At 36.1% G+C, this 17,222-nt stretch overlaps 1 protein-coding gene across 2 annotated transcripts in view; it reads right to left on the reverse strand.

Annotated features, from left to right (window-relative positions):
• The window catches only part of CHRDL1 (chordin-like 1), a 115,448-nt gene that overhangs the window by 79,383 nt on the left and 18,843 nt on the right, over positions 1 to 17,222 (reverse strand). For both annotated transcript variants that reach the window (XM_012727018.1, XM_004685706.2), the window contains exons 3-4: positions 7,913 to 8,025; positions 5,328 to 5,421 (exon numbers count right to left, since the gene is read on the reverse strand). In XM_012727018.1, coding sequence (XP_012582472.1) covers positions 5,328 to 5,421; positions 7,913 to 8,025 — 207 coding nt within the window. The remainder of the gene's footprint in view (positions 1 to 5,327; positions 5,422 to 7,912; positions 8,026 to 17,222) is intronic.

The raw sequence follows: 17,222 nt of genomic DNA on the forward strand, positions 1-17,222 counted from the left end.
TAGAGTGGGGAATGGGATAAAAAATGGGGGGTGGGGAGGGAAGTGCACGGGATTATGGTGATGGCACACGGGTGAGTTGGTGATGGGAAACCCGTGGTGATTACAACTGAGATGGGGAAAAAATGTACAAAATGATGTAAAAATAAACTGTTACAATAAAAAAAAAATACCACATCGTAGATCTAAGCTTTTCACACCTAGCTGAAAGGGAACACTACCATCTAGGTCTTTGGTAAAGGATCAAATCAGTTATTTTGGCATTTCTGTTACATCTTTAATGACCTGGGAATGCGGGATTATCTCAAAGAGGATCCAAATTTAGTAATCTTGATTAGCAAATTCTTAATTGACTTTATTAAAAAGAAAAAAAAAACTTAGAAAATAAAATGAAGTAAGCTCCCAGTCACCATGAAGTTTTCTTTTGGCAACAAAATTATACATGAAGAATAAGAGGAAAGAAGTCATATTCTTTCTTTCCCTCTTCCAGCTTTATTACTCTATTCCCCTCTAACAAAAGACACAGAATTTTATTCCCACAAATTTTCTATTATCAGAGACAATAGAGTCTTGCTTAGATATTGGGATGGATTTAATGACCTTTCTGAATTCTGTGCAGTATTGATGTTTCCATCAAGAATGTTCTAGCTTCCAAGTAGCACAGTTTGAATCCAGTAGAGTCCTGTAGTATGTGACCAGGACTTCACCTCCTCTGCCATGGAGACTTGGGGAAGTACTGATGAAAAGTTTTCATTTGCTCTTCATGAGAATCAATACAGACTTTTCTTTGGAAATTCTGGAAAAGCAGTCTGCATACTCTGATTTCTATGGTTCAGCAGGGGGTGCGTGAAAATCAACCTCAAATGCAGGTGAGGACCTTGGAAATTTTAGCAACAGGGAGTTAAAAATGTAAGAGCCATGGGAAGCAGACAAACAAGTGAGAGAAAGGGATGGCCCCTTGCCTCTTCCTACGGAAGATGAGTAGTAAGCATGGCCTTCAGAATGTTCCCAGCCCTTCCACTGCAGCACAGGTGAGTGATCCCTGATACTGATACTACTACAGGAAAGTATTTCAAGCAAAACCATGTTAATATGGTTCCCTTGTTTGTTTTCTCTTTCTGATAAATAGAACACAGTTATTCACCAACTGGCTTTAAAATTTCTATTTTTAAGTGATGACATTTTCATTACAGTGCCTTCCATTGGATTAAGACAGAAAATTTGAGCCCTTTCCTTTGACCAGACATTCCTGTGGGCCTGAAGGCATGAGTTTCCTCATGCCTAATAATCACTGAGGTGGAAGGATTACAGAGGAGTCACATGCATTGCCCTGCCTCAAAGCAGAGCTGTGCCAATTCTATCTCCAATGGGTGGTACCTTTCTATTTCTAGAAATATTCTGTGAAGAGACTAAATTTTTCCTTGGTCATTTATTCTAGAAGTTAACAACTACTGTGTCCCAAAGTTATGTCTTTATTCTGTTCTTGTTTTACCTTCAATAGAAAGAAAGAGTAACTGGTTTGCATTCCAATTCAATGTGGTAGAGAGAACACATAAGAAAGCCCCCAGGTTATTTCCAAACAAGTGAGAGTGAGATTAAAATGCAAAATTAACAATAAATAAAACTGTAAAAGTGTCTTCAGAAACAAGAGCAAATTTTGTGTAAAGTACAGCAATAGACCAAAGCCATATGGTCCTACTGGAAGCTGGGATTAGATACAGACTGTAGGGGCAGACAGTTGAACAGAAAAACATGCCCTACAAGTGGCTTCCTGTATAAAGCTGGGGACTAAGGATATATTTTCACAGGCAAACGGGCTGGCATAGTTCTTCCCACACAATATGGTTACTTCAAATGGAATGACTGCCCAAGGTAGGCAACTATAAGCATCCCAGTCTAAGATCATTATCTGGGACAAGGAAACTGAGGTAGACACAAATTATCTGGACATGAGAGGAGCCCAGGTTTAGTCACTAATATGCAGCCTGGTTTGGGTGAACTAAGTGAACTACACAGTCTGAAACAACCATCCCACCAGAAAGGAAGGGTTTCTGCAAAAGAAAAATTCCATAGATGTTGAAATTTTTTTAAAGATTTATTTATTTATTCATATAGAACTGGGGTACAGGCCAGAGATGCGGAAGGTGAGAGGAGGATTCACCAGAGACAGAGTGGGGAGCAGAACAGGCAGATCAACGAAGTACACTGCTGAGGGGAGCAGTGGGCGGGTCAGGAGAGGTCTGCCACACCATGTGGTCACCTCCGGGGCAGGCGGGGATCAGACTCATGCGGAAGTGGCTTAAACTTCTTAGTGCGGTGCATTAACCCACTGCGCCACCAGGAAGGGCCCAGATGTTCAAATTTTAAACAAAAATTTTAGAAGAACTTCAGAACTAATAAAAGCTGCCAAGAAGCCAGACAAAAGTGAGAAATTACACCAGAAAAAAATAGGTATAGGTATTTGAACAACCTGAAATGAACTTATAATGATATTTGAATGCCTTATAGAAAGGAAGAAACTAAGCAACACTACAGCAGTTTTAAAGCAGCAACATGTAGATATTTTAAAACATAATTTAAACACCAACAAGCTAGGTAAAAATATAGTTCTTGAAAATAAAATGACAAAACCCAATGGATGGCCAAAATATTAGGTATGAAGAAACTAGAGAAGAAAATTCCTGAATTGGTGGACAGAAGTGAAATAATATTTCATTATGGAAAGTTAACCAAAATGGAAAAAAAGAAATCACTAAAAGAAACACAGGAAAAAATGAGCTGTAAAAACATACAATGAAGACACCTTTGAAAATTAGAATAAAGGTAGAAAGGGAATAAAGAAAGACAAGAATAATGACTAAACATTGAAGAGAAATTTGAGTCCCCAAACATTATGTACTGAGCAGGCTAAATAAAAAAATAAATCAAATGCCTACATATCTCATTGTATGCATTAAAGTAAAAGAGAAAATCTTTAAAGCTAGAAGGAGAAAACAGATTACTTACAAAAGTACTATAATCAAACAGCACACTTCTTATCCACAAAGTCAGTAAGGCATTGATTCAAAGGGCTGAGGGAAAATAAACATACACTTATAATTTTATACCCAACAAAATTATCATTTAAGAATGAGGTCAACACAAAGACATGTTAGCATAGGAATGGGGAACTTCAGTACCACTACCCACAGAAGAATATTGTTAAAGGTTATGTGATAATTTTTTTAAGTAAACTCACAAGGAAGTGACCTGCAAGAACAAGAAGGGAAGTAAAATGAATAGCTGTTTTTTCTATGCCTTAAAATGGCTTAAGTCTTAAAGACAATGTGTCATTTCTTTCAATTTTCTACTTTCTGGAATTTATGACCTCAAATCTTTTAACTCTCCTTTTCTCTCAAAATAAGTGCTAGCTTCCCCTTTCCCTTTCTCCCAATACTGCTTCCTGCTATGCAGCTGAGGTGAGAGACAGCCAAACTCTACTCCATGCTCCTCTAGCCACTGTATTGCTCTGGATTATGTCTCAACTGTCTTTCCAAGGAAGAGCAATCTCTACATAGTTTAGGTAAATTCCTATGGCATTATACCGCTGTTGGAACCTTCTGGGAGGGGAACATTTAGCTATGTGATCTGACAGTCAAATTTAATTTTTTTTAAAGTTCTCCTTTATTAGAAACTTTGCTTCCATCCAGCAGAACCCCTTCCATACCATACCCTCATAACACAGTTTAAATAGAAGCAGGAAATTAACACATCCATGAGTAGTAAGTCGCATTTAGGAGTTCAGCCTCCAAATAAGGCTAATATGTTACACAATTCAGGTTTGCACAATAACTTTGTCAATATATATCAACATACAGTCTATATGAGTTTTTACATACTTATAGCAAAATCAATTTTATTCATTTACCCAATTGCCATGCATTGTTTGTATCTTAGAAGTTGCGTGAGACAGTAATAAAGGAGCAATGATTAAAAAAAAATCAAAGAGAACTTTTAAGGTTGATCGTATGCCAAGTCAGTCTTCCACATCTTAAAGCATATACTAGCAGCTGCAGTGATGTTATCACAATGATAAATCTAAAATGTGGCATGATCATTTGCTATCTGGGAGAGAATCTCTAGTATTTTATTGATAGAAAGTAGTGACAAAACAGGATGGGAATTTCTTCTCCATAAAACAAAATCTCCATTACTGTAACGTATCAATTAACTGAGTTCTCAATGAACCTCATGCCTAGCATTGTTCTCAAACATTTTTGGTGTTTTTAACTTCTGGGGACTTCTCATTACTTTTACACACACACACACACACACACACACACACACACACACACACACACCATCTTTGCCCTAAACTAGTGATTTTTCACAATCTGGGAGCTATGTACACCCCTTCAGAAATACCAGGGGACTTGGTGGCATCTCTATATATTAAATACATAGATCCTCTCTAAAGAATTTACACATATACATTGTTACATCAAAGACTTTGAACAAATGTAAAGGGTTCATTGATCCCATTCCGCCACCCACAGACTCTGATTCAAGAGCTCTGTCCCAGTGGGAAACAGAGTCAACCTACAAGACTGCAAGTGAAGTGACCAGCACTGCCATTTCACTTTTTCTAGGACTGCTGTCAGGCCCATGGGCATTCTGAATTACTCCATGCTCTCACACCTCTGCTATGGGAGCCAGCCCCAGTCAGATGTGAACAAAGTGTCATTGAGGGAGCCCCTGCCTCAGACAAATATGCTAGCCGCAAACTGTGAAAGCAGAGTCCTAACAGCCTTGTGAAAAAGTCTCTGCCTGCCTCCCCCTTAGAGTTGCCCTCAACAATGTGTGCATAGTAAGTGTGCAGTCTGGAAGAGGCAGACAGCTTTACACTGTCATAAACCTCCCTGTTTCAACTCCTTTGATTTATGAACAGCCCCTCATCTTTTAGAAGCTGGGTTCAGACACAGTTCCCATACTAATTGCATAGGGCACGTGCCACCAAGTCCCCTGGTGCCCACTGCCCATGGAGGGAAGAGGTTGTTTATGGCAGAAAATCTCTGGACCACAATTCCCTTCCCCCAATTGACATCACCTTCAAATGCTTAAAAGCCCAATGAAAATCTGTTACTGGTACTCAATCGCTTATTAGAACCTAGAATGTGCCCTGCTTGGGCTATAAACAGTCTTTAGGGGCCAGTGTGGGCTGCCTAAAAGTATCCGATTGTTGTTTCTGTCTGGAAGTTTCCCTCCTGGGGAATTAGGGAGATGGAGGCAGTTGGATGGAGGAGGAAAGAAGGAAGACCCATGGCTTGGAAAGAAAGATGTATGTGGTTTACCTGGGCATCGAGGGCAGCACAGATGAGGAATATGCACAGGAGAGAGGCAGTGAAGGCTCGGACATCTGACTCGGCTACAAAGCACATTCCCGTTCTGAAAGAGAAGGTGACAAGAAAAAAACGTGAGTATCTTTCAAAGGTCACTGGGATCTTGCCAGTTTGGGAGATAGTCATGCAGGGATTCTTCCAGTGAATAACACTTCCCTGACAAGCTGAAGGAAATCAACGCTTTCTCTCCTTTCCTCATCACGAGCACCTCTGCTGTCTTGGCTGGTAGTGTGCTGGCATATTTCTCGAAAACTGGGATCACTACTGCTCCAAATATCAACTAATTGTAGAGGCTTATCTGGTCTGGGTCTATGGCATCTCTACCACTCCCCAGCCTGAACTGAATGTCTTTACCAAGAGCCTCGTCTGACTTCATCATCGCCTAAAGAATGCCATGAAGGGAAGAGATGAGCAAGGGGTTCCCTGAATTGATATCCATTTTTGCCTAGCTCAGGCCTCCTGGGTATAGTAGGTGGATTCCTCTCCGCATTTCTTTTTTCAGTCAAATTTTTTCTGAAGCCAAGTTAGAGTTTAGAATCAAGTTAATTAACTGGTTTCCCTGTGTGGGACAACTGGGTCTCTGATTTACAACTACAAGATCCCTACTTCTGACTTTCTCAACCATTGCTAGAACAAAGGAAAACTGTGGAAGTCAATTTTGCATTAAGGGTTGTCACCCTTAATTCATTTGAAGCAATGGTTACTTATACCTAACAGGTTCCTTTGGGGGAAGAAAATGAAGAACAGGATGAAGTCAGAGAGCATGCCCAGCACTTGTGCTATTTGGCATATTAACATTTTTACTGTCCTGGAGACAACAAAGTCTCAGTCCCCAAGAGTGAAATGTCCAATGTGTTGAGTCCAGAATCTGCAAAATCATGCTAATCAATCCCCCAATGATTTAATGCCTACACTAGCCATTTAAAGAGGCAGGCTTCTTTTATCCAAATATGAATTATCTTGCCACCAGCCGATAGCTCTTCTCATACATTATCTGAAGTAAACTTTGCATTGTGGCCTTTGGAAATAGAGTCTCCATGTGTCAAACTCCTTAGCACCAGGTGGCATCACCTTGAAGTGACAACACCAAAGCCCATCAGACTGAGGTCCAGCCTGATTGTTCCTTTATACTTTATCCTGCATTCTTTCCTTGAGTAAATAGAATAATAAAAATAGTAGTAACAATAATGGTTTAATGATGATGGCAAAAACAGTAGCAGTTAACATTTCATGAATGTTGACCATTTATCCAACATTGCTTTATGTGACTAGACTGGATTAGTAGGTTTAATTCATACTGAAACTATATGAAATAAGTTAATATCATTATTTCATTTAAAAGAAGAAGATAAAGGGATTTTTGGGATATTCGTTAATTGTCCAAGGTAACAGGCGTCCTAGATTTCAGCATTGGAAACTTGGTGTATATTGATTGTAGAGCCCAGAAGCTTAAAGGTTAGGCTTCCAAAAGCTCAAAATTCTGAAAATCAAAGTTTTATGTTCAAGCAGCAAATGAATCGGGCTTGCCAAGTTACTGCACCTGTTCTCCCTGGGTACCAGATAGGAACTGCAGTTCTTCCATGAGGTTTTAAGTGAGAGCTGATCTTGAAAAGTAGGTATGTTAGAATTATCAAATTTGAAGGCTTAGTATTTGTTCTCCTTTCCCAATTATTTAATACAATGGCTCTCCACCAGAGGCAATTTTGCAACCCAACCAACTTTGGTCATGCCTGGGAACATTTCTGAGCCTAACAGCTAAGATTTGAGCTACTGGCATCTAGTGGGTAGAGGCCAAAGATAAACTACTCAATATCATACAATGCAAAGGACAGTCTCTACAACTAGGAATTATCTGGTCTCAATTGTCAGGAGCACAGAGGTTAAGACACCCTGGCACAGGTTATAGTAGCAGAGGCTTGTTCAGAAAGATAAACTACAGCTATGGACCTGAGTCATGACCATGGAAAGGAAGGTGGGATTCCCTGTTTTATCTGTGACAAAGATGGCATTTAATCCGCCCACACAATGTTTTTAATGACTGGACAGAAACTCAGGCCAAGCCAAGGGAAATCTCATCCACCATGTATTTTGTCGGAGTTTCATAATGTCAATCCTAATTACAGATATTAACTGAAACAACTTAAAATACCCTCTCGTAGTGAAGCAGCTTACAGTCTATCCTAATCTCTCTCCTAAATGCCAGACTTGAAAATGAATTAAAAAAAAAAAAAAACTATTTTGTCTTTTAACTTAGGCATTATATTGAACTTTTCTCCCTACTTCTGTTATCAAGTTATTCTCCCACAGGGTCTATATCCTCTGGCTAAGAAACCATAAATATCACTCCATAGGAAACACTCAAGAGATCCCATGAAAACCAAGCCAAAAGATGATATAGGAAAACAACCTGTGTTTTCCTTAAGATTCTTAACTTCTTTTAGACATTTTTCACTCATGTTCCCTGGATACCTAGATACCAAAAATATCTCTGTATGGTGAGGAACAAACTGGGAAATCACATGTTTGAATGTCTGTACCTCTGAGCAGATGCAGTTCACGCAGTAAACCAACCCATAAGGTTCCAGGTAAGGGTGCCATCTCTCGCCCACTCTGTACTTCTTGTCTTGAAACACACAGTATGTCTCTGAATCTGTGACAGAGGAGATGGAAGAGATGCCTGTTAGAAAACATTGATCAAGCCACAACATCTAAAAGCATTCACAGGTTATATCCCTCTCTATGTACACCAACAGAAGAGGCAAAGAGAACAGTCATGGAAACCCTACTCTGGGCTCAATTCTTTACATGTTTTGCTCATTTAATGCTATTATGACCCAGTAAAATAAATACTACAATTATTCTCATTTTTTAAGTAAGAGTAATCATGGACATATAGCCAGAAAGCAGCAGATATGGGACTCAAATCCAGGTTGTGTGATAGTGAAGTCATAATCTTAACTATTCCTTTGTTATATTGTTAAGAAGATATACGATAAAAAAGATAAGGGAGCATGTCATGTGTCCTTTTGGACAAGGTTGTGTTCCCTGTTTTGGAAATGCAAACGAAGGTCTGAGATGTCGATCTATCTAAACATCCCCAGAGCTTCCTGGTGGCACAGGAATGAATGACTAAGCACAGTGTTAGGGCTCTGTAAATGGCTTTGTTGATAAGTTCTAACATCATTCAATTGTTAAACAAATAATTAAACATTTTACTCTTTGTCAAACAACATGCCAAATGCTGAAGATAAAGCGGTAAACAAAACCATACATAGTCCTCAATCTCATTCAACTTTTCTTGCTTACCCAACTCCCAATCAACTCAAAAGTAAAGTGTCCTCCCCATTCGGTGGAATAGAAAATTTTGATAGTTTATCTTACAACACAGTTGAGCACATACCATGCTTCTTGCCTTATTATACATATCTTATTTACCTATGCAGTGAAACAGCCTCAAAAGTACGCAACATTAATCTATATTCTCTATCACATAGCCTAGCAGACTTTGGACAATAAATGTAAGCACTTGACCAATGACTGATAAATAAATTCCAAACCATTTGAGTTTATCATCTAATCCCATCTTCTTATATTTTTGTAAATTTAAAATTTAGCTAGAAAATTGTTATGTTATGTTTTATTACAATTATGTTATGTTTTCTCTTTTTTTTTCCTTGATCCCTTAAACTCCTGCTATGAATGAAACCATCTGGTATTTTTCTTTTACTATCTGGCTTATTTCAATAAGCATGATCCCTTCCCACTCCATCCATGCACAAAATGAAGAAAGATGTGAAGATAGATAGATAGATAGACAGATAGATAGACAGACAGATAGATATATAGATATAGATAATGAATTAAAAATAAAAATAAGATTTTTCTAGAAAATAACTTAATTTTTTTAAGAAAAATAAGTAAAAGGACAATAGAAATGTAAAGAGAAGAAATTAATGTCTATTGGAAAGAAATATCAAAAGGCTCTTAAATTTGTGAGAAAAAACAAATCTCACTTATAATTAGAGAATTTTTATACAAAATTGTCTCCCGTCATCAGATTTTCCAAGTTCTAAAAATCTGTATATGCATTATCAGTATGGAGAGAAAGGTATTTATCATACATTAAATATGGGATCAAAAGTTTACAGATAAGTGAGTAACTATCATACTGCTAAAACACACATCTTTTAACCCAGGAATTTTATTCTACTTTTCTACTTACACACTTCAATAAATGCCCCTGTCAGTCAGTAACTGCTTCAAAGTACCACTAGCATTCTATTCATCTATCCATAAGGTAAATTCCAATTTATGTTTCAAATCCTTATTTCCAATTTCTTCAAAATAATGAACGAAGGGTTCTGAAACCTGGGTTTGAATCATAACTAACTCCACTTGTATAACATTGAGCAAGTCATTTCAACTCTGTCAACTTCTGTTTCCAACTTCTCTGAAATATGCATTATATTTTTTCTCAAGCAGACATTGAAATATTAATCTCTTTGTAAATTAAAAAGTGCTACAAAATTCATATTACTTTCCTTTTTTTCCTAAATACTCAATAAAAAACTAGAAAATATACACAAACACAGAAAAAGAACAAATTGAAAACATTAAAGAATACGAAGGAAAGAAGTATCACACATATTAACTTTTAATATACTGTTAACTTATGAACATTCCATGGGCTGAAGAGAAGTAAGAAAGTACTTTGTAATAGATAAAAATGAAAACACAGAGTATCAGAAATAGTAGTATCCAATCAAGTATTTCATAAGAAATTTATATCACTAGCAACCTATATTTGAAAGGAAATTAACACCATAAAAAGGTGGCAAAATAAACCAAAGAGCAAACAGAAGGAAGGAATAACAAGAAAACAAAAATCAGTGAAATTGAAGACAGAAAATTTTATCAATTTTTATTGAGGTAACTTAAGTTTAGAATACTGTCCATGATTTAGGAGAATAGTGTATGTTTCCACACCACACCCACAACAAAGTACCTATACTCCACCACAGACCACTGGGCCCCTTCCTAGCTTTACTCTACATATGTACATAGCCTTCTGGTAGCCTCAACTCTCCAGTCAGATTTCTAGTATTTCTTTGGTTTGGTTTTGTCTGTTCACTTGTTTTGTTTATATTCTACATGAGTGAAATCATCTGGTATTTATCTTTCTCTTATTTTTAAACTTACTTTGATTAATATAATCCCTCTAGTTCTATCATATTGTTTCAAATAACAAGATTTCATATTTTATAGCTGTATAGTATTCCACGATGTACATATACCATAACTTCTTTATCTACATAACTGTAATACAATTTGTATAACTTAGCTACTATAAATAGTGCTGCAATGAACATAGGAACACATATATACGTATGGTTTGGTGTCTTTGTATTTTCAAGGTAGATAGCTAGGTATCCTGTATGGAAATACAGGATCTATTTTTAATATTCTGAGAAGCCTCCATACTGTTTTTCCTAAGGGATGAACGAGTCTATCTACATTCCCACCAACAGTATAAGAGAGTTCCTTTTTCTCCCTTGTCTACATCTATTGTTTCTGGTCTTTATGATATGGGCGATTCTCATGTGTGAAGTAGTATTTCATTGTGGCTATGATTTAGATTTCTATGATGATGAGTATTTTTTCATGTGTCTGTTGATCATCTGTATGTCTTCTCTAGAGAAGTTTCTTTTTAGCTCCTATGCCCATATATTTTATTAGTTATTTATTTATGTTAAGTTGTTTGGCCTCCTTAGATCTTCAATGATTCCAATTTTTCTTCTTTTGAAAAAACTAGAGACAGAATACAAATCAGTATTTGCTAAGGACTGCAGTGGAGGAAGGACTTTACTACAAGAGTACAGAGTAAATTTTAAGGGATTATGGATTCATACTGTATCGTCATTATGCTGTGCTTACATGAAAAAACACATTTGTCAAAACTACTCTAAAATAGGTTTATGTCAGGGGATAAGTTTTCAGTTTTTCAACACTAGGTATGTTGTTAGTTATGGATCTACCATATATGTTCTTTCATTTGTTGATGTATGTTCTTTCTTTCCCAAGAGTTTTTTTTTTTTAAATAATAAGTGGATGTTGAATCTTTTCAAATGCTTTTCAGTGCCTATTGCTATGATCATGTAATTTTAGTTATCCCTTTTACTGACACAGTGTATTTCATTAATTTATTTTTGTGCGCTAAACAATCATTGTATCCCTGGGGTGAATCTTACTTTATGATGTATGAATCTCTTAATGTATTGTTTCATTCAGATTGCCAAGATTTTGGATAGAATTTTTCATCTACCCTGTTCATGGATATCAGTCTATAGTTTTCTTTTTTTTATGGTGCCATTGGTTTTAGGATCAGAATTATGTCAGTGATGTGAAATACCTTTGGGAGCATTCTCCTTATTTAATTTTTGGAAGAGTTTGAGAAGAACATATATTTCTTTGAAAGCACGGTAGAATTTACTGGTGAAATCATCTGGTCCTGAGAATGTCCATTTTAACCACTATTATTCAACATAGTTTTAGAAGTCCTACCCAGAGCAATTAGTTAAGAAAAATATATAAACATTACTAAAGTTGGAAAAGAAGTGAAATTATCACTATTTCTGGATGACATCACTAATATACACAGAACATCCTAAAGACTGTACCCAAAACTCCCAGAAATAATAATTAATGAGTACAATAAAGTTACAGGAAACAAAACCAAGCAAAATTCTTGCTCTTCTATATGAAGAAACTTAGAGGAAAAAGAAATTAAGAAAAAAGATTATTTATAAATACTTCATTAAGGATAAAATATTTGGGAATAAGCTTAACAAAAGTAGTGAAAGACCTATAATGGAAAATTAAAGACTACAAAATATTGTTAAAAGAGAAGACACAAATAAATGGGAAGCTATCCCAAAATCATACATTGGAAGAACAGACATGTTAAAATGGCCATCATTTCCAAAAACAAATTACAGATACAGTATAATCCCTATCAAAATCTCAATAGTGGCCCTCCCTGGTGGTGCAGTGGGTTAAAGCACTGCACTGAGAAGCTAAAGTCACTTCAGCATGATTTTCAATCCCCAGCCCTGGAGGTGACCCACATGGTGCAGCAGACCTCTCCTGACCCGCCCACTGCTCCCCTCAGCAGTGTACTTCGTCCACCTGCCTGTTCTGCTCCCCACTCTGTCTCTGGTGAAGCCTCTCGCCACCCCTGAGCCTCTGGCCTGTACCCCAGTTCTGTATGTACAAATAAATCTTAAAAAAAATCTCAGTAGCATTTTTCAAGGAAATAGAAGAAATAATTATAAAATTTGTATGGAACCACCAAAAACTAAAGCAATCCTGCAAAATAAGAAGAAAGAATGGAAAACAAAAGTAACCAAAACAGTTTGATAATGGAACAAAAACAGACCTACCCTACACACAAATGGAATAGAATTGAGAGCCCACACACATATGAACAAGAAATTTATGCCAAAATAACTAAGACCATTCAATGGAGAAGGAAAAATCCCCTTCAACAGATAGTGCTGACAAATCTGGGCATACACATGTAAAAAAAATCCATATTTAATGCCATACACAAAATTAATATAAAACGGATAAAAGATTTGGGTATAATATCTAAAGCTATAAAAAATGGAAGAAAATATAAGTGGTACTCTCCAGGACATCTTTGGTACTAAGAGATATCTTTGTGGACTTATGTCCAAGGGCAAGGGCTTTCACTCCAAGCAAAATTAAATAGGACTACATCAAACTAAAATGTTTTTATACAGTGGAAACAATTACCTCCAAAAAATGAAAAGCAAATTATTTGTTGGGAGCAGCTATTTGCTCTCATCAGACATGCAACAAGAGGTTAATATCTACAACATATAAAGAACTCATTGAATTTAACCATACAAGCCAATTTAAAAAAAAAAACAAAACTGGGTAGTAGACCTGAATAGACACTCTCTAAAGAAGACATACAAATGACAAAAGGCACACAAAAAGGTGCTCAAATTCACTTATTAGGGAAATGTAAATCAAAACCACAATGAAATACCACCTCACCACTGTTAAGAATGGTTAGAATGACCTATATATAAAAGGCTGAAAACAGTGTTGACAAGGGTAAAGAGAAAAAGAAACCTCTTACATACTGTTGGTGGGGATGTAAATTAATCCACCTCTATGTAAAATCATACAGAACATGTTTTAAAAATTAGAAGTAGAAATACCATATAATTCAGCAATTCCACTTCTACGTATTTATCGGAAGACATTAATTACGTCTTAAGAAAACACTAATTTGAGAAGATATATATACTTCCTTATGCTTACTGAAGCACTATTATAGTGGCCAAGACACAGAAACAACCTAAATGCCCACTGACAGATGACAGGATAAAGGCATTGTGGTGTATACATTCAATGGATTACCGCTCAGCTATTGAAAAATATGAAATCTTGCCTTCTGAGACAACATGGATGAAGGTTGTGGTGATTTTTTTGAAAGTTGTGGTAATTATGTTAAGTGAAGTAAATAAGAATGTGAATGACAAATACTGCATGGTTTCACTCACCTGTGGAATATAACCAAATAAACTAACAAAACAAAAATAATTCTTAAGACACTGAGGAAAATAGGATGGCTACTAGAAAGGAGGGTAATGAAGATGGGCAGAGGGGGTCAATTTGAAAATAGCGAATGGCACTATTGTGGTGTGGATACATACTAATACTATGGTGTGATGCTGTACTCCTCAAACTTACATAATGTAGACCAGTGGAAAAATCCATAAATATAATAATCAAACAAATGGGATGTGTGAATTTTGTTACATGTAAATTATAACTTAATAAAATATAAAGGAAAGAAAATTCACATTTAATTCCACCACTGGAACACAACCACTTTCAACATTCTCATAACTTCCCTCTAATTCTTTTCTTCTTCTTCCTCTTTTTTTTTTTTTTTGAAAAAATAGACTATTTCTTAGAGCAGTTTTAGGTTTAGAGAAACTTGAGCAGAAAATACAGAGTTCCCATATATCCCTTCCTCACTCCACTCCCATGTTATCCTATTATTAAACATATTACTTTAGTGTAGCACATTTGTCATAATTATAAACCAATGGTGATATATTAGTTATGAACCTGATTTCATAGTTTACATGAGATTTCACTTTTTTGTAGAGTTCAGTGTGTTATGACAAATGTATAATAATGTGTGTATATATATACCACATATATATACCATATATATATGCCACACATATATACCACATATATATACCACATATATATACCACACACACACACACACACACACACACATATATATATATATATATATACACACATACATACACACACACACACACACCATTACATTCTTATACGGAATTGTTTTGCTCTTCTAAATATTCCCTGTAAACTGCTTTCCCCTCTGCAATCACCTACAACTCCTGATAACCACCTATCTTTTTACTGTTTCTGTAGTTTTTTGTTTTTCAAAGTATATAACTGGAATCAGAAGTGTTGTAGTTCTTTTAGACTGGATTATTTCACTAGCAGTATGCACTTGACGTTACACCATGTCCTTTCATGACTTAACATTTTATATTATCATGAATAATATCATTACATGAAAGTACAGCTTATCAATTCACCTACTGAAGGACATCTTCGTTGCTTCTAATTTGTGGAAATTGTGAATAAAACTGCTGTAAACATTTACGTAGATTAAGTTTTCAGCTCATTGGGTAATACGTAGGAGGATGGTAGATGGATCATATAGTATGGCTAGGTTTAGCTTTGTAAAACACTGCCAAACTGTCTTCAAAAGTCTCTGCAACATTTTGCCTTCCCACCAGCAATGTACATTTATTTACATTCTATATAACTCCTTTGGTGAATTGTTTACTTATTTATTAATTACTCAGTTTGTTATCATTAAGTTTTAAAAGTTTTTCATAGATTTTTGAGAAATGTTCTCTATCAGATATGTGCTTTTAAAAATATTTTCCAACAGTTCATGACTTGTCTTCCTACTCACTTAATAGTGTCTTTGCCTGAGCAGAATATTTTGCTTTTATCATTTTTCTGACCATATTATTCTCTCACGGAGCAGGCTTTCAGTCTTGTATTTAAAAACTTGTTAAAACCAAGGTCACTCATTACCAAATCCTAGACGTTTCTCCTATTACTTTAAGCTTTATAGTTTTGGACTTTATATGTAGGTCTTTGATCAATTTTGGGTAATTCTGTAAAACGTTTAAGGTCAGTGTCTACATTCATTTTTTTTTTTTTTTGCATGTGTTTGTCTATGTATTCCAGCACCATTTGTTAAAAACATTATTCTTTTTCCAATGAATCATCTTTGTTTCTTTTGCCAAAGATCCATCGAATATATTTGTGTGCATGTATTTCTGGGTTCTCTATTATATTTCACTGATTCATTTATCGATTCTTTCACAAACACTGCAAAGTCTTGATTACTATAGCTTTACAGCAAGTCTTGAAATTAGGTAGTGACAGTATTCCAATTTTGTTCTTTAATAGTGTTAGCAATTCTTTTCTTTCTTTCTTTTTTTTTTCTTTTTTGGCTTTTCCATGGAAACTTTAGAATCACAGAGCATATCACTGGGATTTTGATTAATATTACATTGTGTGTTTGTGTGTGTATATCTATATTTCACTTTTTCTACCTTCCCTACCTTAAATAAGCTTTCTGCATATTTTTAACATTCTATCTTCTGTTAACATTTATTATTTTTTTTAATTTAGTGGCAGACCTAGTGTTTGCAATATATATTTACTAATAATAAAAGTTCCCATTCAATTAACATTGTACTGTCTCATAGGGGCAGTAAAGGTCACTTACAACAGAGTATTTCAAGTTACTCTTTCCCATCCTTTATAAGATTGTTTTCATTCATTTTGTCTTTCCATAAGCTACAATCATCCAATACAGTGTTGCTATTATTATTTGAATACTCTTTTCTGTTAAATTAAGACTAAAACATAACAGATTTTATTTTACCTTAGTTTGTTCCTTCTCTAATTTTTACCCTTTATGTATATCTGAGTTTCTAACCTTATGATTTTCCTTCTTTCTAAATAATATATTTAATTCTTATTGCTAGACACATCTACTGGCAACAGCTTCTTCAAGTTTTGTCTATAAAAATCTATTTCTCATTCACTTTTTTTTAAAAGATTTATTTATTTGTACATACAGAACTGGGGTACAGGCCAGAGGCTCAGGGGTGGCGAGAGGCTTCACCAGAGACAGAGTGGGGAACAGAACAGGCAGATCGACGAAGTACACTGCTGAGGGGAGCAGCAGGTGGGTCAGGAGAGGTCTGCCACGTCATGTGGTCACCTCTGGGACAGGCGGGAATCGAACTCATGCGGAAGTGGCTTTAGCTTCTCAGTGCTGTGCTTTAACCCGCTGCGCCACCAGGGAGGGCCTTCTCACTCACTTTTAAAAATAATATTAAAATAGGGCCCTCCCTGGTAGCGCAGCAGGTTTGGACGCAGCATTGCAAGCTAGCTGCAGCCGCTGTTCCTTCCCCGGCCGGGAGGTGACCCACATGGCACGGCAGACCACTCCTGACTTGCCTGCTGCTCCCCTCAGCGGTGTAATTCATTAATCGGCCTGCTCTGCTCCCTGCTCTGTCTTTGGTGAATCCTCTCACCGCCCCTGAACCTCTGGCTTGTACCCCAGTTCTGTATGAATAAATAAATAAATCTTTAAAAATATTTTTAAAAAGTATATTAAAACAAGATATGTATTGTGTGGTTAATTGTTCAAATCCTTATATGAACTGA

The sequence above is a fragment of the Condylura cristata genome, unplaced genomic scaffold (assembly GCF_000260355.1).
Source record: "Condylura cristata isolate star-nosed mole 26May11 unplaced genomic scaffold, ConCri1.0 scaffold00019, whole genome shotgun sequence".
Classification (NCBI taxonomy): Eukaryota; Metazoa; Chordata; class Mammalia; order Eulipotyphla; family Talpidae; genus Condylura; species Condylura cristata.